The sequence below is a fragment of the Leptopilina boulardi genome, unplaced genomic scaffold, assembly GCF_019393585.1.
Source record: "Leptopilina boulardi isolate dan_hultmark-lab unplaced genomic scaffold, ZJU_Lbou_2.1 LbouV2_278, whole genome shotgun sequence".
Lineage (NCBI taxonomy): Eukaryota > Metazoa > Arthropoda > Insecta > Hymenoptera > Figitidae > Leptopilina > Leptopilina boulardi.
The window spans coordinates 1,288,870-1,315,567 of NW_026137838.1; the positions used below are offsets into that span (position 1 = coordinate 1,288,870).

A 26,698-nucleotide genomic window follows, 5' to 3' on the forward strand; every position below is an offset into this window, starting at 1 on the left:
TTTACCGAGGAACTAACTTTTAAGTTAGTTTTTTTTTTAAAAAGAAAATTTTCCTGGGATTAGAGAAAGTTATAAAAATCAAATGACCTCTTAATTAAATTTTTCATCTTGAAATTTAGATGAGGAAACTGACTCGAGCAGTTTGACAGTGAATGAGGCACAAGCTGGCGTTAGTTTCGAAGGAGTTCGTAAAGTATATCAAATCGAACAAGGCACCCGAGTCGCTGTAGATGATTTTACTTTGAAGCTTTGCGAAGGCGAAGTGACAAGTCTTTTGGGAAGAAATGGAGCTGGAAAAACTACAATTATGTGAGTTTATCAAAATATCAAAATCGAATTCAATTTTTATTTTTTTAAATTGAAATTAAATATTTTTTTACTTTTTAGAAAAATGTTAACTGGAATGATTGCTCCAACCACTGGCGAAATTCGTTTAAACGGAAAAGAAGGTACTAAACCGGATATTGGAGTTTGTCCACAGGACAATGTTCTCATTCCAACTTTAACACCACGAGAACACATGATATTTTACGCTAAATTGAAAAAACCCTCCGATCATTCGGAAATGACGAGAAATGTCGATATGTAAGTTAAATTGATAATTTAAAAAAAAAAATTAAATTAAATTCTGATTTTAAAATTAGAAAAAAAATTAGAATTTAAAAAATGATTTTGGAATAAAAATGAAAATTCTAGAATGATGGCATCGTTGGAATTGGGTCGTCAGGAGCATGAGCCAATTTATCGTCTTTCTGGTGGGACAAAGAGACGATTGTGTGTTGCTCTTGCTTTTCTTGGCTCGCCAAAGCTTGTGATCCTTGATGAACCGGGAGCGGGAGTTGATCCAGCAGCGAGACGTAGGATTTGGAGATTAATAGATCAACATAGAGTTGGCAGAACTGTCCTTCTCTCCACACATCATCTCGATGAAGCTGACATGTTAAGTGACACTGTTGTCATAATGCACAAAGGGAAAATCCTTCGTGCCGGATCACCGTTAACCTTAAAGATGACCCTCAACCAGGGATATAAAATTCATATATCATTCTCGATTACAGAAGAATCGAAATCCATTAATAAAAAATTCTACGAATGTGTTTCGTCACTTGTCAAAAATGTCGTTTCTAATGCTTTTATTCGCGAGGAATCGAAAACCGAGATACTTGTTATTTTACCATTCCTCGGTACAAATGGTGTTATGAATGAGTAAGTTTCGAAAATGTAGTTTTTCGATAATTATTTTTTTTTTTCAGTAATATTGGAATTATTTTTTAGTATTGCAGCGGCTCTTAAAATTATCGAGGATAATAAGGATTTAATTGGTTTTACACATTTTTCGCTCGAATGTGATACATTGGAGAAAGTATTTTTGGATCTTTGTTCCGATGCTGAAAATGGATCATCGTCAATTTTAAGAGCAAGTCAAGATAGCATTGTCTCTGCACCGTCAATTGGTAAATTATTATTTTATTATTTTTGCGATAATTTCTATTATTGATAATAATTAATTTTATTTTTTTTATTATATTAGAATTATATCCAATGAATGATGATGTGGATTTAATTGGCCTTGAACCGAAACCAAAACCATCGGCCTATCGACAAGGAAAGGCTTTGATAAAAAAGAGAATATGGCATTTTACTCGAGATTGGAGATCACCATTGGCGGCTTTAATTTTGCCAACAGTGTTCGTTGCTGTAGCTATGGGATTCTCATTAATTAGACCACCATCCGAGAATGAACCACCATTAATTTTAAAGCCCAAACTATACAATGCACATCCAACTCATTTTTACAAGTATTTAATTTTTACAAATAAATTTTTATCCAAAAAAAATTTTTAGAAAAAAAAATTTTTTATTTTCTTACAGTATTGACAATGACTATGATCCATTTCTTCAACACGTGTCAATGCAACTTCAGGATCGATTTGGAGGCGATACGGCAGGAGCTTGGCAAACTCTTCCAAATGTACGATATATTTAATTTTTCTTTTTTACTATTCTTATTAAAAAGAAATTTTAAATTAAATTACTAGGATAATTTTGAAATGATTTAAATTATTTTTGTTTTTAGTATAAAAAAAAAGTTTTGGTATTTCAATTCTAAAGGGGAAATAAAATTGGATTAATAATTGTTTTTTGATTCACACATAGACAAGTTTGAATTGAATTCGATTTTCAGGACACCGGCACGTGCGAATGTCTCGAGGGTCAACAAGTTTGTCGTGGAGTGTCCCAAGCTGTCGAGGGTCTGTTACAAACCCCACCTGGACGTCCAACTCTTGACTGGATAGTTTCAACTCATCAGGAGTACATAGAGAAGAGGTGACTGGCAAACATTGATCTACAAATTGGAAAGGAATCATTTGCACTCTCGTTTAACATCCACTTCTCTGTTACCCACTTGAAATTTAAACTCCACTTTAGAAGAATCAGTTCAGGAAAATCTTATCAGCAAAATTAATTTTTAAATTATTCTCAAATATAATTAGAAAATTAACTTTAGATTTTAATTTAAATATTAGAAAAGTAGATGTTTTGATATAATAAGAATTTAGATAAATTAAATTTTAAAAAAAATTAGAAATCATTAGAAAAGTAAGAAAAAAGATAATATTTAATTTATTTGAAGATATTTAATTGGTATTTTTTTTTAGATATGGTGGATGGTCATTATCGCATTGGAAAGATGATCCTCTCTTTGTTGTTTGGTTTAATAATAAAGGACATCATGCCTTGCCAGCTTACCTTAATGCTCTGAACGAAGCGATCATGCGAGCTTCAGGAGTTGATGGATATTTGATTACTATTAATCATCCTTTGAAGTTGTCCAGTGATCAATTAAATCGAACTACATTGTAAGTATTCAAATTCTTTGAATTTTGTCTCAAACGATTAATTTGTCTTTAAAAATATTTTTTTTCCATTAAAACGAATTTTATCTATTTGCAAAATTTATAAAATTTATAAAATTTATAAAATAATATAAAATGATCAAAAAATATTTTCTAAAGAGAAAAAAAATTAAAACATTGATGCTTTATTAAATCCGAAAGGCGTCTTTCTCATTTTCTTCACTTCTCATTAATTTCTTACCGCGAATCTAAAGATAAAATTGATCATAGAAATGTTTTCCATAATTTGTATGAATCACTGTGTGTTGCCACGTCAGTGAAATCTAGAACCATTTGTCTGTGGAAAACGAAATTTTTTTGCCTCGTAAATCACGTTTGTGTATTTGCTTTTTTATTTTTGTTTTATAAAAAAATACTCTCATTTTTCAAATTCGTTAGAATTATAAATTTTTGGAAATTATTGAAAAATTTTTATTTATTTTAATGAAAAATTAATAAAAAATTTTGAATTTGAAAAAAGAACAATTAAATAATCATTTTGATTTTGAATTCTCTCTCTCTTTTGTGAATTGTTTTCTCATTTATTGCCAAGTCCGCGACATGTTCTGTTTTTGAAACATTATCACCAGCCTCATTATGGCAAAGTGAGAAATAATTAAATCGTCCATTGTGAACCGAATTTACCTATTACAAATAATTCAATTTCCATATTATTCATGAGACATTTGGTTATTTACTGAAATTCATTAACAATCGAAACGAACGTGATATATATATTTTTTTTTATAAATTCCAATTTTATTGAAATTATAATTATAATAAAATAACTGGTGATGAAAATTAAAATTTTCTTTCTAGAAAAATTGTTTATTTAATTTTTTTTATAAATTTTCAAATTATTTGAATATTTAATAAATAATTTAATATTCCTGCATCATTGAATAATGAAAAAAAAGATGTTTTTAATTTTGCAAAGAGCTTATTTTCTTTCTCTTTAAGAGAGGAAGTAAATTTTCAAAGAGACATAATTCGAAAGAGATTTCTTTGTTCAGGTTGCAACACGTGGCTGATGTTGGAATCGCCTTAGTTCTTTTGGTCGCATTTAGTTTGGTTGGAGCCCAAGGAGCTAAGGAATTGGTTAGAGAGAGATTATCGGAGGAGAAACGAATCTTATATCTTGCTGGCGTGCATCCTGTGACTTATTGGACGACAGCTTTAATCTGGGACAACATGGTAAATTAAAAAAAAAATTCTTTTCAAAAAAAATAATTAACAAAAAAACAAAAAAAAAAATCTGATTTTAGGTCTTTCAAACTGCAATTACATTGGCAATTATTGTTTTTGAAATTTTTGGTCTTCCCGCCTACGTTGAAAGAGATAATTTAATGGGTGTTACTTTATTATTGTGTATGTTCGCGTAAGTATTTTTTTTTGATATTGAAATTTATTTTTTTTATGTTAATTTTTATTTTTATTAATTTATTATTATTTGAATATTTCACAGATGGGCGGTGGTGCCATTTACTCATCTTGTAGAAAAGGCCTTTGACGATTCAAGTTTATCAAATATGGTTCTCTTTTGTGTGAATACATTTTTGGGTGTAGCATCTCTAACGACGATCCTTGTAATTGACATTCTCGGCAAAAGTCAAACGGCAGCAGACGTTCGTGATTTTCTACATCACGTACTGCTTTTACTACCTCAATATGCACTCGGCGATGCTCTTGTGCAAATCACGAAGAACGACATCACTGCTGAACTACTCGGTAGATTCAACATGGATACGTACAAATCTCCCTTAGGTTGGGATTTAATTGGCTTACATTATGTCTGCCTCTTCGTAGTTGGTACTATTCTATATTTGGCAAATCTTGCCATTGAGTGCCGACTACTGCCTGACATTTCATGGAAGAGGTAATTAAATTCCATTAAAATTTTACATTCACATTTATATGGACAATAATATTAAGAAAATTCTTTTTTTTAAATTAAATTATAATTAAATTAAATTATTGAATAATTAATATTAATTATTAGTATTAAAAGAATGATTAATTGATATTTTAGTTTGTCTATGTATTCAAGAGAATATAATTTGATATACTTCTGAGTATCATCTGAAGCTTCAAAGGGCTTTGTAATAGCATCAGTTCAATATTAACAGCTATCATATTATCGAAGATAGAGTTTCGAGAGAGATACTCAATATCCGGTACAGGATAACTTTATTAATCGTCAAATATATAGACGAGTTAATAGGTTAATTTCCGAAAGATTAAGTCGTTTTAATTGTCAATGAAGTACTATTTAAATTTACAACTAAATATATATTTGAGGGAAAATTTCCGTTAAAGATTTATTATTTATAAATTTATATAAAAATTAATTAAATTTGTAATTACAATTCAAGTAATTAAAATTTTAATTACTTTATTCGTATAAATAAAGTAATTAAAATGCCTTTCGACCCTCAACCCGAAATGCATTCGAATTGTAGAAACGGAAATAAATTTAAGTAGCGTACGAAATAAAGTAAACCATGACTGATTGCAGGCATAAAGTTTCTTACGAGGAAGTGAAAGAAGATCCAGATGTTGCAAGAGAGAGACTTCGTGTGGAAAAGGAATTAGTTGAAGATATTTTGAAAATTGTGAAATTACGCAAAGAATATAAAAGTTTTTATGGTAAAAATATTGCTGTACAAAATTTAAGTTTTGGCATTGAATCTGGAACTTGTTTTGGATTATTGGGAATTAATGGCGCTGGTAAAAGTTCAATATTCAAAATGTTAACAACGGAAATAATGCCAACGGGTGGAAAAATATTTATTAATAACAAAGAAATTGGAATGGGTCCATTGTGTAATGGTGAAGTTGGATATTGTCCTCAAAGCGATGCACTTGATGGATTTCTAACTCCACATCAGTGTTTGACAATTCACGGTGAAGTTTGCGGTCTTGCTGATGTCTCCAGGGTAAGGTTTTATTTTATTTTTTTTGATATTATAATTAAAACTAGCAATATTAAACGCGCGCAAGCGCGCCAAATTGAGTATTTCATTATTTGTTATAGAGAAATTAAAAATTAATATTATCAATAATTATTTAAATTTATTAGAATATTATTCCATATTAAATGATAAAAATAAAAATTATATGTTTATAGGCCACAGATTATTAATTCTCAAATTATTAAATTTTAAATTCAAAGTCTTTTAAAATTCAATTATTTTCCAAATTTTCAATTTAAAATCAAATGAAATTCAATTATTACCCAAAATTTCCATTCAAAATCAACTAAAATTCACTTATTTTCCAAATTTTCAATTTAAATTCAAATAAAATAAAATTATTTTCTAAAATTTCATTTCAAAATTAATTATCAAAAATCAACTAAAATTGAATTATTATTTAAAATTGTAATTGAAATTTAATTATTTTCCAAAATTTCAATTCAAAATCCAAGACAATTCAATTATTTTCCAAATGTTTAATTCAAAATCTTTTAAAATTCAATTATTTTCCAAATTTTCAATTTAAAATCACATAAAATTCAATTATTATCCGAAATTTTAATTTAAAATCAACTAAAATTCAAATATTTTCTATATTTATCTATTGAAAATTAACAAAAATTCAATTATTTTCCAAAATTTTAATTCAAAATCAAAGAAAATTCAATTACTTTCCAAATTTTTAATTCAAAATCTTTTAAAATTCAATTATTTTCGTAGTTTTCGATTTAAAATGAAATAAAATTCTTCAATTATTTTCTAAAATTTCTATTCAAAATTAATTATCCAAATTTTCAATAAAAAATGAACTTAAATTAAATTATTATTCAAAATTTCAATTCAAAATCAAAGAAAATTCAATTATTTTCAAAATTTTCAATTCAAAATCAACTAAAATTCAATTATTTTCTAAATTTAAAATCAAATAAAATTTAATTATTTTCTAAAATTTCAATTCAAAATTAATTATTAAAATTTTCAATAAAAAATCAACTAAAAATGAATTATTATCCAAAATTTTAATTGAAATTTAATTATTTTCCAAAATTTCAAATCAAAATTAAAGAAAATTTAATTATTCTAAAAAATTTGAATTCAAAATTAATTGAATTTTCAATAATTTGAATTTAAAAGCATTTAAAATTTAATTATTTCTAAAATTTTCCATCGAAAATTTTTTGAAATTTAATAATTTCAATTATAACTCTAAGGGAATTCAATTATTTTTAAATATTTTCATAATATTCTTTGAAAATTCAACTATCTGAAACCATTTTTCAATTAAAAATGATTATCAAATTATTGTATTTTGTCTGTAATTTCTAATAAATTTTTTAGTGAAATCATATAAAATTTTAATTAAAATCACTTGAAGTTCAATTAATTTCTAAAATCTCAATTTTAAATCTTTTGAAAATTCAATTAAATTTAAAAAATGTTTTCCAAAAATTTTTTTGATAAATTATTTTTATTTCTGTAAAATTTTATTATTGTTTGAAAATTAACAATATCTTTTGAAATTTAATTATTTCTAAAATTTTCAAGTTTAATTTGACACAAATTTGACACGTCATAAGATTACTATTCAAAAAACACGTGAAATCATAAAAGACCAACTTCAAGTTAGGACAGAAGGACAGACCAAGCATTTTATTATTATAGAATAATTGTGATTGTGAATAAAAAAAAAAAAATTATATTTCTATTTTAGGCTGTGGAAAGAATGTTGAAGAGATTTGATCTTATTAAATATGCTCATCAGAGGGTTGACAGTCTAAGTGGGGGAAATAAGAGAAAACTTTGCGCTGCTATCAGTGTAATGGCTCCTGTGTCCATTGTTCTAATGGATGAACCCACAAGGTTAATTGTTATTCTATATTTCAATTTTATAATTTTGAAAAAAGATAAAAAATGAATTTTTTCTCTTGCAGTGGAATGGATCCAGCGTCCAAGGAATTGGTTTCACATGCTGTTCGTCATGTGACAAGAAATCAGGGATCAGTGATTATGACATCGCACAGTGTTGTGGAATGTGAGAAACTTTGTCCAAGAGTTGGAATTTTGGCAAAAGCGGGTCTCAGATGTATTGGCAGTCCTCAACATTTGAAACACAGGTGATTTTAATTTACACAATTTTTTTTTCTCTCTTCGCTTTAATTTTTTTGTATATTTATATTTGTCTGAACAATTACGTAATCTTTTGAGTCACATACATTTTATCGTTGTGAAGAAAAAATACTGCTACGAAGATAAAAACAGTTATAAGAACGATAAAATAGTACATCAAGTTACATTCATTTTTTTTTTCAAAAAATCACAAAAATTTTTATTTATTAATTTTTTTCGTAGGTAGAAATTATTTTTTTTGTTCTTTTGATGAATCCATTTTAAGGAAAGAGGAAGAAATACTCTTGCTCATTTACGAGAAATCGGTAAACTACTTGGTGGATATAAAATTGGCACCGTAAACCCTTAATAACCCTGCAGGAAAGTACACACACACTTGGAAAACGATCGTTTCGTCTCTTGACTGATAGCTCAGCAGTGGATAAATGTTCGAATAATGCGTGGCTTTTATATCGGACTTATTTGTATTCCCTCTTGAGTTTCAACAGCCACTTTTCTTTTTGTGCCCTTGTATATATAAAGTTTTACGTGAGTTTCGATTGTGTTTCTCTTTAACGATAAGAATACCCCCGACCAAATGAGAAAATGGCTCTTTTGCTGTGCAAATCACCGCGATTCTTCTTCTTCTTTTCTTTAAATAAAAGAAAAGTTTCGTTATTCAATTTCCATTTTTAAGAAGAATTTCTAAAATTTTTTTATTTTTGATTCTTATTTTTAAATCAAATTATAAAAACAAGAAATTGATTGATAAAATAGTTTTATTGTAAAGTGAAAAAAAGTTTTCTTTTTTTTTGGAAGTCTGTATCGTTTCAAGAGAGTGGAAGTTGTAATATATTATTTTATCTCGCCACCTAACTTTGTAGTTCGGGGTGTGGGTAAGAAATGGTAAGAAAGACGTTGAGAGAAGAGGAAAGGCACTTACCCAACAGCTATTTACTCTAATTGAGACACATTACACTTGAGATATGCCTTTACATACATATACACAAAGATGCTGTAATTTTAGACACTGTGGTGTCTCCAAAAAAAAAAGTCCATAAATATGTAAATATCGTGAGAATAAAATACAATATTGCAATAAATTTTTTTTTTTTAATAAATTCCACTTTTTAAAATTCGGTTTGTGATTAAAAAATTTGTGAAAGAGTAAAATAATTTGATTTCTATTTTTTAATTACAGTATTTTTTTTTATTAATGAAAAAATTTTATTAATAGAAAAAAAATGTGTTTTTATGTATATTTTGTTGGCTGATAATAATTACAATATCAAGTTGCATCTTCTCTATATGGCGTGTACTTTGTTCTTAAACAACGTCGATATTTTGCAAAATTAGGAGGTATTAATCGGGGGAAGTATCCATTATTGGTTATCGATACTCACTCTGCATGTTAGGCTGATTACAACCATGAGCAATCTCTACATACTGCGAGAGACATAATCATTGGCAAACTGGATAATAGTACGACGAGGGAGAATATTTATATATAACTTAGAATTTGAAACCAAATCTAAAATCGTTCAATTATTTTTCAATTGCAGTATAATTTTATTTCTACACAAAATTTTATTTTTTTGAAAGTTTATTTTCTTTTTTTGAAATTGAGAAAAAAATTTTTAAAATTATTTAAAAAAAGAAGACAAAAAAGTTCCAGACATGGAATTATTTTGATTGGAAAAATTTATTTTAATAAATTATTTTTTATTTTAGATTTGGTGAAGGATATATCGTTTTTTTGAGAACGAATCAGTCATTGACGGTTGATGATTTGAAGGAAGCAATTTCAAAGTACATTCCAAAAGCTATTGTATGTTCGAGGCAAGCAAGAACCGCACGTCTTCTAATACCTCGAGGTCAGGATATAACTTTGAGTGTCACATTCACGAAAGTGAAGAGTCTCGCTGAGGATCTTCAAGCCACTGACTTCACTTTAACACAAAGTTCCTTAGATCAGGTCAGTTGAAACCTCATCTCTTAATATATAAATATAGTATATATAAATTTTTCATGAAAATTTCCATTAACAATTTTTTAAATATTCATATATATATATACAAATATTTATATGTCAAATTGAACGAAAATTATTTCTGATTACAAACAGGGAAAATTCAAAATATGATATTTGATTTATTAACTATATAACTAAATCAAACAATTAATTGATATATATTGTGAAAATTTTATTGATGCCTCGGAATTACGTTTCTATATAAATATCGTTTTGTTCAATTATTATATATGTACATTACCATATTCGCTTATATATTCATTTTCAGTTGAAAATGTAAATATACATATATATATGGTGCTTAGTGATTTTCGGGATTTGGATTCAATTTCAATTCGTTTAATTAAATTTCCATTTAAACAAAATTAAATTTATAAATTTAATTAATTAATAAGTAAATAATTTTTTTTTTGGTTTTTAGTTCTTAAGAGTTTAATTGACTCTTTTTGGGGTTTTTTTTAATTGTATCACAACTTGCGTTTAGTTTTGAATGAGACTTGAGGGAATTGAAACTTTCTAAGGCTTTTCGTGGTGCGATCTGAAAATAAGTGAACGTTTGGGAATTATATCATATAAATGAATTGATTGAATTTCTATTGGAATTTTATTTAAAAAGCTTTTCGATAAAAATTAAGAGCAATTTTTTTTGAGTTTGTAAAATGGAAAACATTTTTTTTTTCTCTGAATATATTTTTGGTATTAAACTATTTTATAATTAAAGTAATTATATTACAAAAAAATTAGCAAGAACAATAATAATTTTATGAATAACATTTTTCTTATATGAATTTCTAGCGAAGGACTTGAAAATGATTAATTTATCCAAGGCATAATTTTCATCGTGAATAATAGGTGTCATTTATTGATCGTTATCAGACTAGTCTGAAATCTGAGGGACGACAGAATGTGAGCATTGACTTAAGGGTTTCCAGGGATATAGGCATATATATATATATGTATAGTCATGGTATATTCGCCTCGAACGGCTGATGTTCTAAGGTCGTGTCTCTCGCAGATGATGTACTACCATAGAGAACCACCCATACCATTTCCAACCTATCCTGAGGGATATTAATGGATCTGGTTAGCTCACATGGTCCTATATATGAGCCTCGTCGTCGTAGCCAAACCGGAAACTCGCTTCTGTGTACCAAGCATCCACATATATATGCGATTGGGCAGGATGCTTGCAAAACTAATGACACGATGACCTGAAGCCGCTTATACGCGATGTTCACATAAATCATAAATTCTTCGATTTGTGATTATAGCCCATGTCCAAGGCTAATCCACTTATTCTCTTTCTCTTATTATTATTATTGATTTCGAGAGATTAAGGGTTTGTCCCTTTTTTATTATTTTGTCAGCCACTCTTCATTAGTTTTGATAACAAAAAAAACGTTGTTTTCGATTTTGTCGAATTAATCATTTAATGGGATTAAAAAATTTAATTATAGAAAAAAAGGGAAAAAAATTACAGATAAATTTGAAATTAGTAGCAATTAGTTCTTTGTAACTTTTGTAGCAGTAGAAAAGATAAATTTTAGTCAGACAACGTTGGAAATTTTTTTTTTTTTGTAATCTTCGCGTCAATAGTGAAGGTAAATTTTAATTAGCGGTGGAAAATTCTTGTAATCTTTGCATTCGTTGTAAATTTTAGTCAGACGTTTATATATTCGTAAAATATTTAATTTTCGTATTATTATAGTATCAGTAGTAAAAGTCCATTTCAGTCAGACAATTTAATTTTTGGAATATTTTCTTCTTGCGAGTAATTTTTAAAACTCAAGTAATTTTTATTCAGCTACAATAAATTATTTTCTTCTTGAAAAATAAGAAAAATTGTATAAGGATTGTTCTGTTTTTTTTTCTGAAAACTTTAGAATTCAAGAAGTTATAAAAATAAAAATAAGTATTGGTTTGTTTGGTTGTAAAAAAGGAAATTTAGATCAAGGTTTTCGAAATAAAAAGTAATAATATATAGGATAAAGTAAATGATTTTGTATATATATAATCGATTTTATTAGATGCGGATTTTCTCTTTCATAAGCTTATCGAGAAAAAAAGAATTCAGGATTTTATTAAAAGAATATGGAAACGACGAATGGAAATTTCCTCAGGATAAATTTATCTGAACTTGAGTCTTTTTCTTTTATTGTTCTCTTTTTCTCTCTCTCTCTCTCTTTCTCTGTTTCGTTAACATGTTATTGGAAAAATGCAAATCAGTCGTAAAACACTCGATTCAGTTAATTTCTTTGAATAAAATTTTCATTTTATTTTTCAAAGTTTAAAAAAAATTGATTCAATTTTTTTTTTTAAAATCAATTAAATGCAAAATAAAAAATTATATTCCTTTTTTTCTGATGAGGGAAAATAATTTCCAAATTGCGCAGATCTAATTTCCTTCTCAATGTGATGATTTAATCTAATCTTTTGTAATCCCTATAAACTCCTGCGTAACTTTTGTAATATTACATAATCCCCTTTAACAATCTGTGATTCCGGTTACAATTATCCTTGTAATTTTCCATTCTGGAAAATAATTTCTAAACTATTCAAATTTTATTAAGAAAAGTAATTAATAATTTTTTTTTTTTCTAAATAAAATTCAATAAATTTTCTATTAGGGAAAAAAATTAGTAAATTAAATTTTATTTGATAATTTTTGGAAATTTATTTCAGACGAATTGTTGAACGTAAAATTATATGATGAAAAAGATGCGGTGAAAATTGGGAAAAATCTATTAATTTTCGTGTGGCATTTGCGGAAACGAATTAGTTTTTTTTTTTTTTATTTTTTTTGGGTCGCATCACGTGCGCGTCTTTATACCTAACCGTTTTAACTTGAAATCGATGTTCGTAGACGGCAGGTAATTGCGATAAGAGTTCGTCGCACGTTACAAGCGGTGTTGCTACTATCACAAGATTGCGAAACTGTCTCGTCTGATGGATCGATTCACGAGTTTCGTTCTAAATGAACCCCAAGCTCTCCAACTGTTTTTGTTAGTCAGTTACAGATGAACGTGATTCTTTCTCAAAATTAACAAAATCCTTCATTTTCATTTCATTATATCAAACGCAATTTATTATACTTTTAAATACTGATCAAATTTATTTATTTTTTAAAATTAATACATTTTTTTAAATAATTAAAATTAATTGGAAAATTAATTAATTTTTTAAAATTAACAAAAATTTTTCTGTTTATCTAATTATATTTTGTTAAATTTTTTTTATGTTAAAAATTGTTCTTTTTGGGGGAAAAAAAATTGTCAGAAGCATTTGGTCCTTAATGAGTACGCTAATTATTATTATTATTAGAAAAGTTAATTATTATATTTTTGCCTCATCAGTGGAGAATAAAGTAGCTTTGTTATTTTTCCAGGTTCTGGTCAGCTTTTCAGAACAACTGGAAGACAATTCTGACAGTGCAATGTGCTTTATAAACACGTGTGTCAGCAGTGATGCCATTCATTTAGATACATTTTAATATTTCAAATTCTTTTTTTTTATTCCTTAAAAATTATTTAGGAAAATATTTTTCATCACGATGCCAGTATATTTCTTCTCGAACAAAAAAAAAAAAAAAAAAACGACTCTTCTTGAAAGAAAGTAATTTTAAATGATTTTAATTTTTACTTTTCGTCGAATTACTAGTTATAGTGTTTTTATCTTCTTTATTGGAGTTTTTGGTTTAGAAGTCTAGTATTTTTTTTATAGATTTAATTTTAAGTGGTATTTAAGAAAAATCGATGTGTACATTTATATTTTTTCGAATAATCTAATATTTTATGGCTGCGGTAACGAATTATCATTTAAATTCATATAAATATTGAATTTTTGAATATTTTTTTTTTTTTAATTTTTGTATATAAATTTTATTCATTATTTTCTATAAATTTTTATTTCTATAAGAATTATTATTTTTTAGTTGTATATTGAAATTGTTCAAAATAATTCAATAATCAATCGATTGTAAAAAAAAAAAAGAAATCGATAAAAAATTGTGAAACTGGTGATTTGTGGAAGAGACGTGGTAGCAGAAATTTGATTTTCTTAAACGATCGTATAACGAAAAGAAACTCAAGTGCACTTAGAAAGGATAAGACTCTGTGTGTAGTGCTCTGACAAGGTTTACGCTTTTCTTCCATTTTCCTTTATGTTGTCTTCTTTTTTTTTTTTTTACAACTCATCCTGAATTTTCGATTTGCAATTTCCCTTTTTTCCTCTTTGTTCTACTCCGCAAAGAAAATAGTGCCTTTCCAAGTATTACCCGACAATAAAAGTAAAGTTTTGCAATTGAGAAAGCTTTCACTTCTTTATAAAAAGAGTGCGATTTTATAATCTTCGATTTTTTTCTCATTAGAATTTTTTTCAAACCATTAGAATAAGAAGAAATAGAAAATAAGTAAGAAGAGAAAAGTATAGAAAATAATATTCAAAATTGAAAAATTGGTAGCAGAAATTGTTTCAATCATAAAAGAGAATTTATAAAAAATGTAAATGATTGGAAAAAAAAATTCAAAAAAAGGAAAATTTATTATCATATTTTTTTGTACCGCAGCCAATTATTTTTGTGTGTCGTCAGTGAAAGTGAGATTTGTATGTAGGGGTGCTATCGATAATTACGCTTATTATAAACTCGTATATTCGTTATAAATATATGAAAATTAGGTATTAAAAAAATATTTTCAAAAACTGTTTATACAAGATGTATATTTTTCAAAACGTGATAAAATTTTCGAATTTAATTTAGAAATTAGAATTTTTTTTTTATTAGTTTTATTTTTTTTTTTTTTGCTAATAAAATACATGACAAAAACAATACTTTTTTTATATTTCGAAAAAAATACTAATTTTTTTTTTATTTATTTTTCAGAATATCAAGGTGAGTACAGTTTGTGAGAAAAAGAAAACTGTGTGAGAGAAATGATTGCACGTCGAAGAATGGAAGAAAATGATTGAAATATTAGAATCGTTATTACCGTCTAGGGAAAAATCTTCACTTATAGACATGACTAATAGACACAATTGGTCTGCGTATTTTTTTTATACTTGCACATCTACAATCAAGTCAGTTTGATCCAGCTGATGCCGGTGTAAAAGTAGACAAGGTCGTATTTGCCGGCACACCTAAATCATTCTATTTAGAGGTTCTCTGGTAAGGACTCAGTGGACTGAGCTAACAATGAACTTGATAAATTTCTTCATAAAGGTAAAATTAAATTTTCATTCAATTTTAGATTTTTGGAAATTTTTTTTGAAAATCTTAATCGGAACTTCACACGATTTTTTTTATTTTTATAATTAAAAATTTTTTCCCAAAATATAGAAGGAGAATAATAAATAAATGGAAAATTATTTCTCTGGGTGTAGAGATTATAAAAATTTTGTTGACGAATCAAAAAAATTTTTAATATTAATTCAAATATTTTTTTTTCAATTATAAAAATATTATTATTCAGGGTTTTTTTTTCACTGAATTACTAATTATTTAGTTTGGATTTTTGTGAGAAAAAAGCTGGGAATTTTTATCCAATCAGAAAATTATGATTACAAAACTAAATTCAAATCTTTTAAAAATAATTATAATTTCCAAAGTATTATTTAAAATGTTTCAAAAGCGATTTTGGAATTATATATACCTGCATCCCGAGCTGAATTTATTGAGGTAAATAAGGGAAAAATAATAAACCAAAGGTCATAAAATTCCAAAGATAATTAATTCCGTTGTCATTCGTGTATTGACCTGTTTAGACGTGGTCAATATTATTTTAAAATCAATGTAATATATTTTCAATGTATTGTATTTAATTTAAATTTTTTAAATTATAATTATAATATTATATTATAATTATATTATAATATATTATAATATATTATAATATATATTATAATATAATAATATAATAATAATAATATAATATATAATAATTTATTATAATTACAATTATTATATTATAATTATTATTATTTAAATTATTATTTTTTTTTTTGTTAATTTAGTAAAGTTTTTTTTTTACCTCGGGAGTGTTCGAAATTCTTTAAATCGCGATCGTTCAAATCTTAATGAAAAAAGTATTTTTATTAATTATTTAAATTCGTTTTCGGGAGTGTTCGAAATTTTTTAAATCGCGTGTGCATTTCCTGCAGAAATTATGCGTCCAAAACAAATATGTTAACATGTAGGTTAAGGTAAGAGATTTATTTCCTTTTGTAAAAAAATAATTAGTATATTAAAAATTTTTCCAAAAATGAAAAATTTTCAAAAAATTCTCAAAATTTAAAAGTGGTATTTCAAAAAAATTGGAAAAATTTATTTTGACCTAGCTCAGCATCCGCTGGACCAATTGAAACAAATAAAAAATTATTAATACTTTGAAATAAATAATTGTTCAATAATTTATTTTTTTAAATAAATAAATTTTATTTGTCTCAAATAAATGATTTCTTTGAGTGTAGCTACACTGAAAAAAAAAAATTTATATGATTCAAATACTCAATTACTTGAGTATTATCAAATAAATATTTATTTGAACGAAATAATTTTTATTTGAATTAAATAAATTGTATTTGAACCAATAATTTTTGTATTTGAAACAAATACCATTTAATTGACTCAAATAATAATTATTTGATACAAATAAATATATTTATTTGATAATAGTCAAGTAATCGAGTATTTGAATCAAATAAATTTTTTTTTCAGTGTACAAAAAATAATATTTTCTAAATAAAAAGAAAATCGTGGTATATTTAATACATAGCATCATTCAAATTGTTATAAGCTCCGGGGGTAATTTGTTTGCGGTGACAAATTTCGTCCATTTGTAACGAGGTTGCATCGCAATTAGAATTATTGATTTCATACGAGGGGCTGTTCACTCTCAAATACCCGATTTGTAATGTAGAGAATATACTAGGTATCTTCCGAATATTCATCAATTAACATAAGAAAATATAAATTTCTTGATTCTGAATAAATTGTATTTTAAGTGGAGATTACCGGCGATTACTGAAAAGGACGTTCGAATTTGTCGAATACTATGCGAATCCAACAAATCTCGTCGATTACAGTAAAATCCTAAGTCATGCAGTAAGAATTGTTGCGAGTCACGAATGGTTACGGAGAAATACGAGCGAATTCGGCGGCAGCCGATTATTATTATTATTATTATTATTATTATTATTATTATTATTATCTAGTCTGCAACACGAAGCAGCGCAAAGAAGGAATTTGTGAAAATACTGTGAATATCAACGAGTCCGTGCGATTCCATTCGAATCCGAAGCCGAATACGTACGAGTCCTAAAAATCTTTAATGAATTCTCCAATATTGTTCAATTGGATTTTCAGTGAACAGCCCCTCGATTTCATATTAATTCGAAGTTACGTATAATTTATTATAAAGTTATATTGTCACAGTATTTGCTGTATATATATATATATAGTAATTTTAACGAATCTATATTATGAAAATAGCTCTAAGCATATATAATTAAATATCTATAATATATTTTGAATTTAACTTTATTAAACTTTATATCATCATTAAATTTCAAAAAAAAGTTACAAAAAAAATAAAATCGAAAAAAGTTGACGTTTTCTTATATATTGTTAGGGGAAAAAAAAATTATACTTAGAATTCTAGTCGCTTTTGCGATGAAAAGCATTCATTTAGCATATTTTTTTTTTTTTTTTTTTTTTTGTCGTATGATGTCGCAGAGGAACATTATCAAAGTTGGTTATAATAAGCGCAGATGCAACCATCTGGTTTTATAAAAAAAAAAAAAATAAATAAAAGTTGCGAATGAGAAAAGGCGCTAAATTCTCGCAGGCCTGGAAAAATATATAAAACTTTCGAGAGTTCGTGCGACTTTATTATTAAAAGCCCTTTTTACCAGGATGCGCGCCTCGGTCGTGAGCTTTACAATGTCGTCCTTTTTAAAGTTTGCAGGCTTAGCTCTCACTTCAACACTTTTTTAATGTGTTCTGTCGCAGTAAATATTGCGTCAGCTTCGTTAAATTCGCCTTCACTCTTAAAAAATGCGTCTATGCCCTTTTTGCAATATTCATTGTTTTCTTCTTCTTCTTCTTTATTATTTATCGACAGATTTAAAATATTTTTTAAAAATAATTTTTATAAGAAAAATTATTATTTTTTTTAAATGTAAGCGTAAGATTTTTTTTTTTTCATATTAAAGATTCTCAGAAAGAAATTTTCCTTTCATGCAACGTTTAATGCCAATTACTGAAATTAAATTCATCGTGAGAAAAAAAAATATAAAATTTCGCTATGCTGGAATTTTTTTTCTTTTTTTTTTAAGCCCAAATGGGAAAAATGAATTGACAGGAATATTTGCCATCAGAGAGCAAGGAAACACCGATTTTCCACGAGATTGCTTGACAAAGAAAGCAGTTGGTGGCGAGATGGTAGATATAATAGCTTCGTTGAAATAGCACTTAGTTTACACTCGACCGGTCATGTCTTTATGCAATTTTTCGCACTTGGAAGAATTTTTCTCTTCGGGACTTTGTCGTCTCTTGCGAATGATGATGAAACTTGAGAGGAAATTAAGAATCTCGAATAGGAAAAATTCTGTTGAAACAGAAGAATTCCTATAAATATATAATTATTTCTGTATATAAAGAGGAAAAATTAATAATTTTCATATTTTTAAGTTTTGTCGTATTGGTATTTTAATCTTCTAATTCAATTAATATTTCGTATTTATTTTAATTGGGTATTTGTCTAGTTTCTTCTAAATTAATATTAGTATCAATTTTTGGTAGTGTTTTTTTTTTAATTCTACATTGAAATTATTTTGGTTCTGTAAATGTGTCCCAATTTACTTAATAATTTAATTTTCTTCTTTTTTTTGTAACTTTTGGTTTAATCTTCGCCGATCTAGAGATTTTTATTGGGGATGCCAATTGTATTTTATTTTTAATCAACTTATTTTAATCATCAAATTTTTTTACTAGAATTTTACTAGAATTTAGCTTTACTAGACTTTAGTTTAACTAGAATTTTAATGGAGTTTACTAAAATTTTACTAGAATTTAGCTAGAATTTACTAGAATTTTAATAAAATTTAGCTAGAATTTACTAGAATTTTAATAGATTTAGCTAGAATTTACTAGAATTTTACTGGAATTTACTAGAATTTTACTAGAATTTACTAGAATTTTATTAGAATTTAGCTAGAATTTACTAGCGTTTTACTAGAATTTTACTAGAATTTACTAGAATTTTATTAGAATTTACTAGAATTTAGCTAGAATTTATTAGCGTTTTACTAGAATTTTACTTGAATTTTACTAGAATTTAGCTAGAGTTTAGCTAGAATTTTCTAGAATTTTACCAGAATATAGCTAGAATTTACTAGAATTTTACTGGATTTTAGCTTTACTAGACTTTGCCTAGAATTTACTAGAATTTTACTGGAGTTTACTAAAATTTTACTAGAATTTAGCTAGAATTTACTAGAATTTTACTGGAATTTAGCTTTACTAGACTTTAGCTACAATTTACTAGAATTTCATTGGAAGCAGCATTACTAGACTTTAGTTTTACTAGAATTTTACTGGAGTTTACTAAAATTTTACTAGAATTTAGCTAGAATTTAGCTAGAATTTTACTGGAATTTACTAGAATTTACTAGAATTTTACTAGAATTTACTACAATGTTACTGAAATTTACTAGAATTTATCTAGAATTTACTAGAGTTTTACTTGAATTTTACTAGAGTTTGCGAGAATTTTACTAGAATTTTACTGGAATTTTACTAGAATTTAGCTAGAGTTCAGCTAGAATTTTACTAGAATTTAGCTAGAATTTACCTAGAATTTACTAGAATTTAACTGGAATTTACTAGAATTTTACTAGAATTTCGCTAGAATTTACTAGAATTAAAAAATAATGCCAATTTTATATTGCATTTTTTATTTGTTTAAACAATTTAATAATTAATTTTTTTTTAAATTTTTAATAATTTATAATATTTTTAAATACACATAGATAGTAGAACAAATAATTGTTACTATTTACTAAGTTTTTTCGAAGAGTACATTATTTCAATGTTTAAACAAATTGTTATTATTTACATACTTTTCACTCAGCACCACTAGAGAGATGAGAGTTTTTTTTTTCTAATAATGATCTAGATAAATATAAAAACAAATAAATATTAAATCATTATTTACGCAATTGTTTAAACATAAGTAAGTAACAATAATAATTTGTTTAAACAATTGTTGAAACAGTAATTAAATATTAAATTTTTGTTATTATATTAGGCCAGTAATAAATTGTTTAAACAAATCATTATTGTGACAAAAATATTTTATTAACAAATTAGTTAACTATTTAACTTTTTTACTATCAAAAAAAAGATGCGGCTTTTTTTTTAATTTTTCAATTTATCGAGCTGAATCTAATAACGCAGATACTAAAAATTAAATTATTTTTTTAACTATTGTTTAAACAAATAATTGTTGTTATTTACTAACTTTTTTAGTACACAAAGCAGTTTTTTCCTAATATTGCAATTTATCAAGCTGAATAAAATAATATAGGTATTAAAAATAAAATTACGGTTTCAACAATTGTTTAAAAAAATAATTGTTACTTTTGTTTAAACAATTTTGAATAATTTAATTGTTTAATTAAATTAATTAAATTATTATTTATTATAATTTAATAAATAAAAATAAATAAATGACTGTGAAAAGTTGACTTTATAGAAATTTTTGCTACTTATGTATATTTCAAAAGTAAATTATTAATAATAAATTGTTTAAACAATTAAAAATCGGCGAAGGTTAATTTTTGGAAAATTTTCACCAGTTTCTCAGTTGGTCTTTTAAAATAATGACTAAGGATAAATTTCCGAAAATTATCTTTCGAATTGCCAGTGATTTTGAGTATTTAGCTAGCTCTCTCTATATATATGAGAAAGGAAGGAAATAAGGAAGGAGGATAAATTGTTATTAAGCATACTCACTTCCGGCTGTTACTCGCGCATATAGCGGTTTAAAATCGACTTTGCAAATTCAGTGGATCAGATGTAGGGCGGTCGCGATTATACTCTCTGTGAGTTGAATTTCCCATCTCCCCAAAGTCTCAGATTGCTAGCGTCGTCGTCGTCGTCGTCGTCGTTGGCGGTGGTGGTGGCGGCGCGGCTTACGAGAACTTAAGCCACGGTTAAACTTGGGAACAATCGCTGTCATCTCCAGATGCTCGACTCGCGACTAAGACCAATTTTACTATATATATATATATACTCTCGCTACTGTATTTACCAGAATGGCACTATATCCTTTCGTATAATGTTATACAACTTGGAAATGCTAATGTGTAATGTCCTGAAAAATTTAACCGCCACACTACGTGCACTGAAACATTAACGCTGTACTATATATATATGTGCACTTTCGTTGCTGTAATGTTTCACTGAAATTAGCGAGGTTCTAATTAATTCGTTGTCTTCGTTTTTATTTATATAAATAATAGATCGAAGTAAATATATTCATTGTCGTGGTGAACATTTTCTTTCTTTTTTTTTAAAGAAAAATAAAAGATTTTTGAAACTTGTTTGGTGTTAACAAATTGAATAAGATAGTAAAAAATTTTGAAAAATGAAAATTAATTACCGACCTAGAAATCTACCTTACCGACTGATGGTAAAACAGTTTTTAAAATGAAAATATAAAAATTACCGACATAGAAATCTACTTTACCATCAGTCGGTAAGGTAGATTTCTGCGTCGGTAACTTATATATTTTTATTTTTCGAAATTTTTACCATCAGTCGGTAAAGTAGATTTCTGTGTCGGTATTTTTATATTTTCATCTTTCAAAAAAGTATTAAATTTAAAAGAAAGAGTACAGAAATTACTTTTTTAATAGAGAGGTGTAAAATCTGATAGAATAGTTACTATTATCTACAAATAAATAGCTCTAGTAGTGTAAGGATTTTATTTCCCGGTCCAGCAGACCCAAAAGGCGCTAAACGTGATATTTTTTAGCATTTGGTAGTTTTAAGTTAAAATACAATATTTTTGAATTAAAAAATACTTCTTTAATTTATAATACTCTTTTATATCATATAATACATTTACATTTATATTTATATTATATTAACATATTTCTCAGTTAAAAAATAGTTTCTCATTTTAGGAAATTATATTCTAATTTTAATAACAATATGCATTAGATTTTATTCTGAAATAGAAGCCAAAATAGCGAAAAAAAAAATTATTCTACTGCAAATGTAACAATGCTAAATCTTTTATGCAAATGGCGTGGTATTGATTTTTTTTCTGCACTTTTATTATAACCACTGTCGAGACGTTGCCAACCTCATTTTTAAATCGATAGCAAAAATTCATATTCTTTTTACAGGACTTTATATATAAATAAATAAATAAATAAATAAATAAATAAATATAATTTATTATAATTACATATTTATATTTATTTATATTAATTATATATTTTAAAAAATTTTTTTTTTGAGAAGTGGAAATTCAGATTTGAAAATGCATTTTCGAAATAATTAAACATTTTGCTTTTATTTTTTTTAGTAACAAAATTTACTATACACTATTTAAATTTTATAATCACAACAAAATCAGATTCGTGATAATAATGATTTATATATAGACCTTAGGGAAATGGAGTAAAAAAAGAATTATATTGTATATATATATACAATAGCAGTCGCCACTTTATATATATGTATGTGCGTGCATGCATGAAATTTCCCTTGAGTCAACATGTCTATTGAAAAATTCTATGCATGTGTAAGCGAGCTTAAAACTTGTGGGACATCAAAATATATGTATATATATATATTTGTATTGAAGTGATTGAAAGTAAATCTTACATAAAAGAAAAAATATATACTATAAAAACGTCAAGGTGTTTTGGTAGGAAAATATTTTTTTTTTCAAAAAACACTTTTTTTCTATTTTTTCAGATAAAATTAAAGTGAGCAGTGAAAAAAAATTTTTAAGAACATTTTCAATATAATTAAATAAATAATTAATTAGATTATTTATAATTATTTATTATAATTAAAAATAGTTATCAATAATTACATTATTTATAATTAATTAAAAATTATAATATTATTATATTATTATAATATTATAATTATATTAAAAATATCTATGTCGTATAAAATTATTTCAAAAGGATTATTTTTATTTAGCAAAAAGTATACTGATCTTTTAAATAAATTTATATATATATATATATAGTGTATAAATAGGGTGTAAATTTTTTTTGTAAATAAAAGATCAAATAAACCACAGTATAATCAAGCCAGGTCAATCAGGATTAATCGTATGCAAATTAACTAAGTATCCAATAGTTCCCCTATAGTGCGAAATTGAAACCATTCTCTTCTTCCTTAATTAAGGGATAGAAACTTGATGATGAGGTAGAAAATCAATTTGTATAAAATTGATGGAAAAATAGCTTTTTACTTTGTTATATATATGTGGGTATAAAGACACAGAGAGAGAGAGAGAGAGAGGAAATGAAATAAAAGCGAGAGGAGACGAATATTTTTAAAAATATAAGCTACTTAAAAAAAGATGTAGTGAATTTTATAAAAATTTTAGAATCTGAACTTTTTTAAAATTCTTTTAATATAAAAAGTAATACATTAATTCGGTTGCTGTTTTATTTCGTAAACTTTCGTGAATAAATTAGTAGTATTCTTATCAAATAGTAATTTTTAACTAAAAATTAGTAAAAATTGTTATTAATTTATTTTAATAATTTTTAATAGAAGTTAAATAGAAAACTATTAAGTAAATCATTTTTTAAAGTTTACTAATTGAAATAGTAACCTTTCTAATTAGCAATTTTCTAGCCATTTTTGACTAATTTTCAGTAAAAAATGACTAATTGATAGTAGAAAATTACTAATTAATTTATTAAATTTTACTAATTACTAATTGAAATAGTACTGCTTACTAAACAAATTAATAATTTTCTACTAACAATTAGTCATTGTTTACTAAGAGTTAGTAATTTTTACTAATAATTAGTAATTTTTACTAAAAGTTAGTAATTTTTTACTACTAATTAGTTAGATTTGACTGAAAAATAGTCAAAATGGTTACTAATTCATTTTAATAACTTTTAATAGAAATTAAATAGAAAATGATTAATTTATTATTAAAGTTTACTAATTGAAATAGTAACCTTACTAAAAAAATTAGCAGTTTTCTAGTCATTTTTGACTAATTTTTTAGTAAAAAATGACTAATTGATAGTAGAAAATTACTAATTAATTTATTAAACTTTACTAATTGAAATAGTACTGCTTACTAAATAAATTAATAATTTTCTACTAACAATTAGTCATTGTTTACTAAGAGTTAGTAATTTTTACTAATAATTAGTCTTTTTTACTAAGAGTTAGTAATTTTTTACTACTAATTAGTCAGATTTGATTGAAAAATAGTCAAAATTGTTACTAATTCATTTTAATAACTTTTAATAGAAATTAAATAGAAAATGATTAATTTATTATTAAAGTTTACTAATTAAAATAGTAGTCTTACTAAATAAATTATTAGTTTTCCACTACTAATTAGTAATTTTCTACTAAGAATTAGACACTTTTGACTAAAAATTAGTCAAAACAGTTACTAATTCATTTAATGAATGAATCGGTTTAGTTGAATTAGTTATAAGTGACTAATTTAAATTAAGAGGAGCATAATTTTTATTTTAAAATAATATTTCCTCTGCCTGCATTTTATTGTATATATATATATATATACACAAAAGTCCGAGGAATCTATTTTAAGTCATGTACATATGCGATTCATTTCGGTAAAATACCAAGATACTGGTTTTAACTGGTTTTTGAGCAATTATAACATTGTTAAACGCGTGCCTGTCACAATTAACAACACACACATATATATTATACAAAAAAACATACAATTGACCTTATGAATACGTTATGTTAACTTATACTTCTTAGAAGAATAACTTTTTTTTTTTTATATCAACTATTAATATCCATTCGACCATTCACATATCGTACTCATGAAGATTAATCTTCATTTTTATATTTTTACTCTAATCTGTTCTAAAATGTCAAATGCAGATTTATGTGGTTATTTTTATTTTCTTTTTTTTTTTAAATACAAAAATCATTACAATTTTAATTTTCATAAAATCCAATATGTGAAATCTTTATTTTTGGAAATTGAATTCTAAGAAAATTTTTGGCACTACCTATTTTAAAATATACTATTTAAACTATATTTCCATCTATATTTAAATCGAAAGATCGCAATATGTATTTTCGACTTATTCATATTGAGGAAAATATATATAGAAATTGGAACGTTTATATATTTTTGTTTTTACAAATAGGGATTTGCAAATATTTATAATTTTTTTTTTTTGAATAGAAAACAAAATTAAATTTATACAGCAGTTTTAATTAATTAAATAAAAAAATTAGTAGTTCGTATTCTGATATCAAAAGTTTGATAAACTTTTGTCCAGATCAGCAGTATATATGTAGTATATAAGAACGTTTGGATTACGAATCAAAATTGTAATTACCACCACTACACCTCATGGGGGGAAAAAAAGAGACGAAGTGAATTGGAAACTAACTGCAATTTAGTGCCATTGATGAAGAAAAGTTTTTATCGAAAATTGGTTGAAATTTATTAGTAGTGAAGAAATATATATGTTTGATTGCGAGGGAAATTATTTCTATATATAGAGTTTATACAATTATAAATGATAAAATGGCAATTAGCTTACAAATAAAATAGTGATAAAAAAGTCACTGTTCCAAAATAAATATAAAAGTTCTTCTTTTGTACAATTATCAAATTATTTTTTGTTTCTTTAAAACATAGAATTTTTTGGTAGTTTTAACCTTTGGTAATTTTTAATTTTGGTAATTTTAGGATTTGGTAGTTTTAACCTTTGGTAATTTTTACCTTTAGTAGTTTTAAGCTTTGGTAATTTTTAATTTTGGTAATTTTTACCTTTGGTAGTTTTAAACTTTGGCAATTTTTAATTTTGGTAATTTTTACCTTTGGTAGTTTTAACCTTCGGTAATTTTAACCTTTGATAGTTATAACTTTTGGTAGTTATAATTTTTGGTAGTTATAACTTTTAGTACTTCAAAATTTAGTATTTCTAATTTTTGGTAGTTTTCTGTTAGTAGTTTTAATTATTTTCAACTTTAACTATAGATAGCTTCAATTTATGGTAGTTTCACATGTTAATAGTATTAATTATTAGTAGCTTCAATTTATGGTAGTTTCACATGTTAATAGTATTAATTATTAGTAGCTTCAATTTATGGTAGTTTCACATGTTAATAGTATTAATTATTAGTAGCTTCAATTTATGGTAGTTAAAATACTATAAGTTTCCATTTTTTTTAGCTTCAATTACTTGAATTAGCTTCAATTATTATTAGCAGCTTCAATTACTAATAGTTTTAACTACATGTAGTTTCAATTACTGGTAGTTTTAATTATTAGTATAGCTTTAATTATGAGTACCTCTTTATTTATTGGTTATTTCAATTATTTGTAATCTCAATTATTGGTAGCTACAGTTACTGGTAGTTTTATATGGGTAGCTTTAATTAATGATAGATTGGATATAGTTAGCTTCAAGTT

At 25.5% G+C, this 26,698-nt stretch overlaps 2 protein-coding genes across 4 annotated transcripts in view; one reads left to right on the forward strand and one right to left on the reverse strand.

Annotated features, from left to right (window-relative positions):
- Positions 1 to 14,713, forward strand: part of LOC127281863 (uncharacterized) — a 31,700-nt gene extending 16,987 nt beyond the window's left edge. For all 3 annotated transcript variants that reach the window (XM_051305822.1, XM_051305824.1, XM_051305823.1), the window contains 16 exons: positions 120 to 309; positions 388 to 585; positions 697 to 1,206; positions 1,276 to 1,454; positions 1,532 to 1,799; positions 1,873 to 1,972; positions 2,186 to 2,328; positions 2,661 to 2,861; positions 3,911 to 4,091; positions 4,163 to 4,275; positions 4,363 to 4,773; positions 5,413 to 5,833; positions 7,584 to 7,732; positions 7,804 to 7,986; positions 9,710 to 9,953; positions 13,396 to 14,713. In XM_051305822.1, coding sequence (XP_051161779.1) covers positions 120 to 309; positions 388 to 585; positions 697 to 1,206; positions 1,276 to 1,454; positions 1,532 to 1,799; positions 1,873 to 1,972; positions 2,186 to 2,328; positions 2,661 to 2,861; positions 3,911 to 4,091; positions 4,163 to 4,275; positions 4,363 to 4,773; positions 5,413 to 5,833; positions 7,584 to 7,732; positions 7,804 to 7,986; positions 9,710 to 9,953; positions 13,396 to 13,500 — 3,596 coding nt within the window. In that variant the 3' untranslated portion in view covers positions 13,501 to 14,713. The remainder of the gene's footprint in view (positions 1 to 119; positions 310 to 387; positions 586 to 696; positions 1,207 to 1,275; positions 1,455 to 1,531; positions 1,800 to 1,872; positions 1,973 to 2,185; positions 2,329 to 2,660; positions 2,862 to 3,910; positions 4,092 to 4,162; positions 4,276 to 4,362; positions 4,774 to 5,412; positions 5,834 to 7,583; positions 7,733 to 7,803; positions 7,987 to 9,709; positions 9,954 to 13,395) is intronic.
- LOC127281867 (tryptophan 2,3-dioxygenase) overlaps positions 1 to 26,698 on the reverse strand; it is a 317,236-nt gene that overhangs the window by 39,637 nt on the left and 250,901 nt on the right. The window lies entirely within an intron of this gene.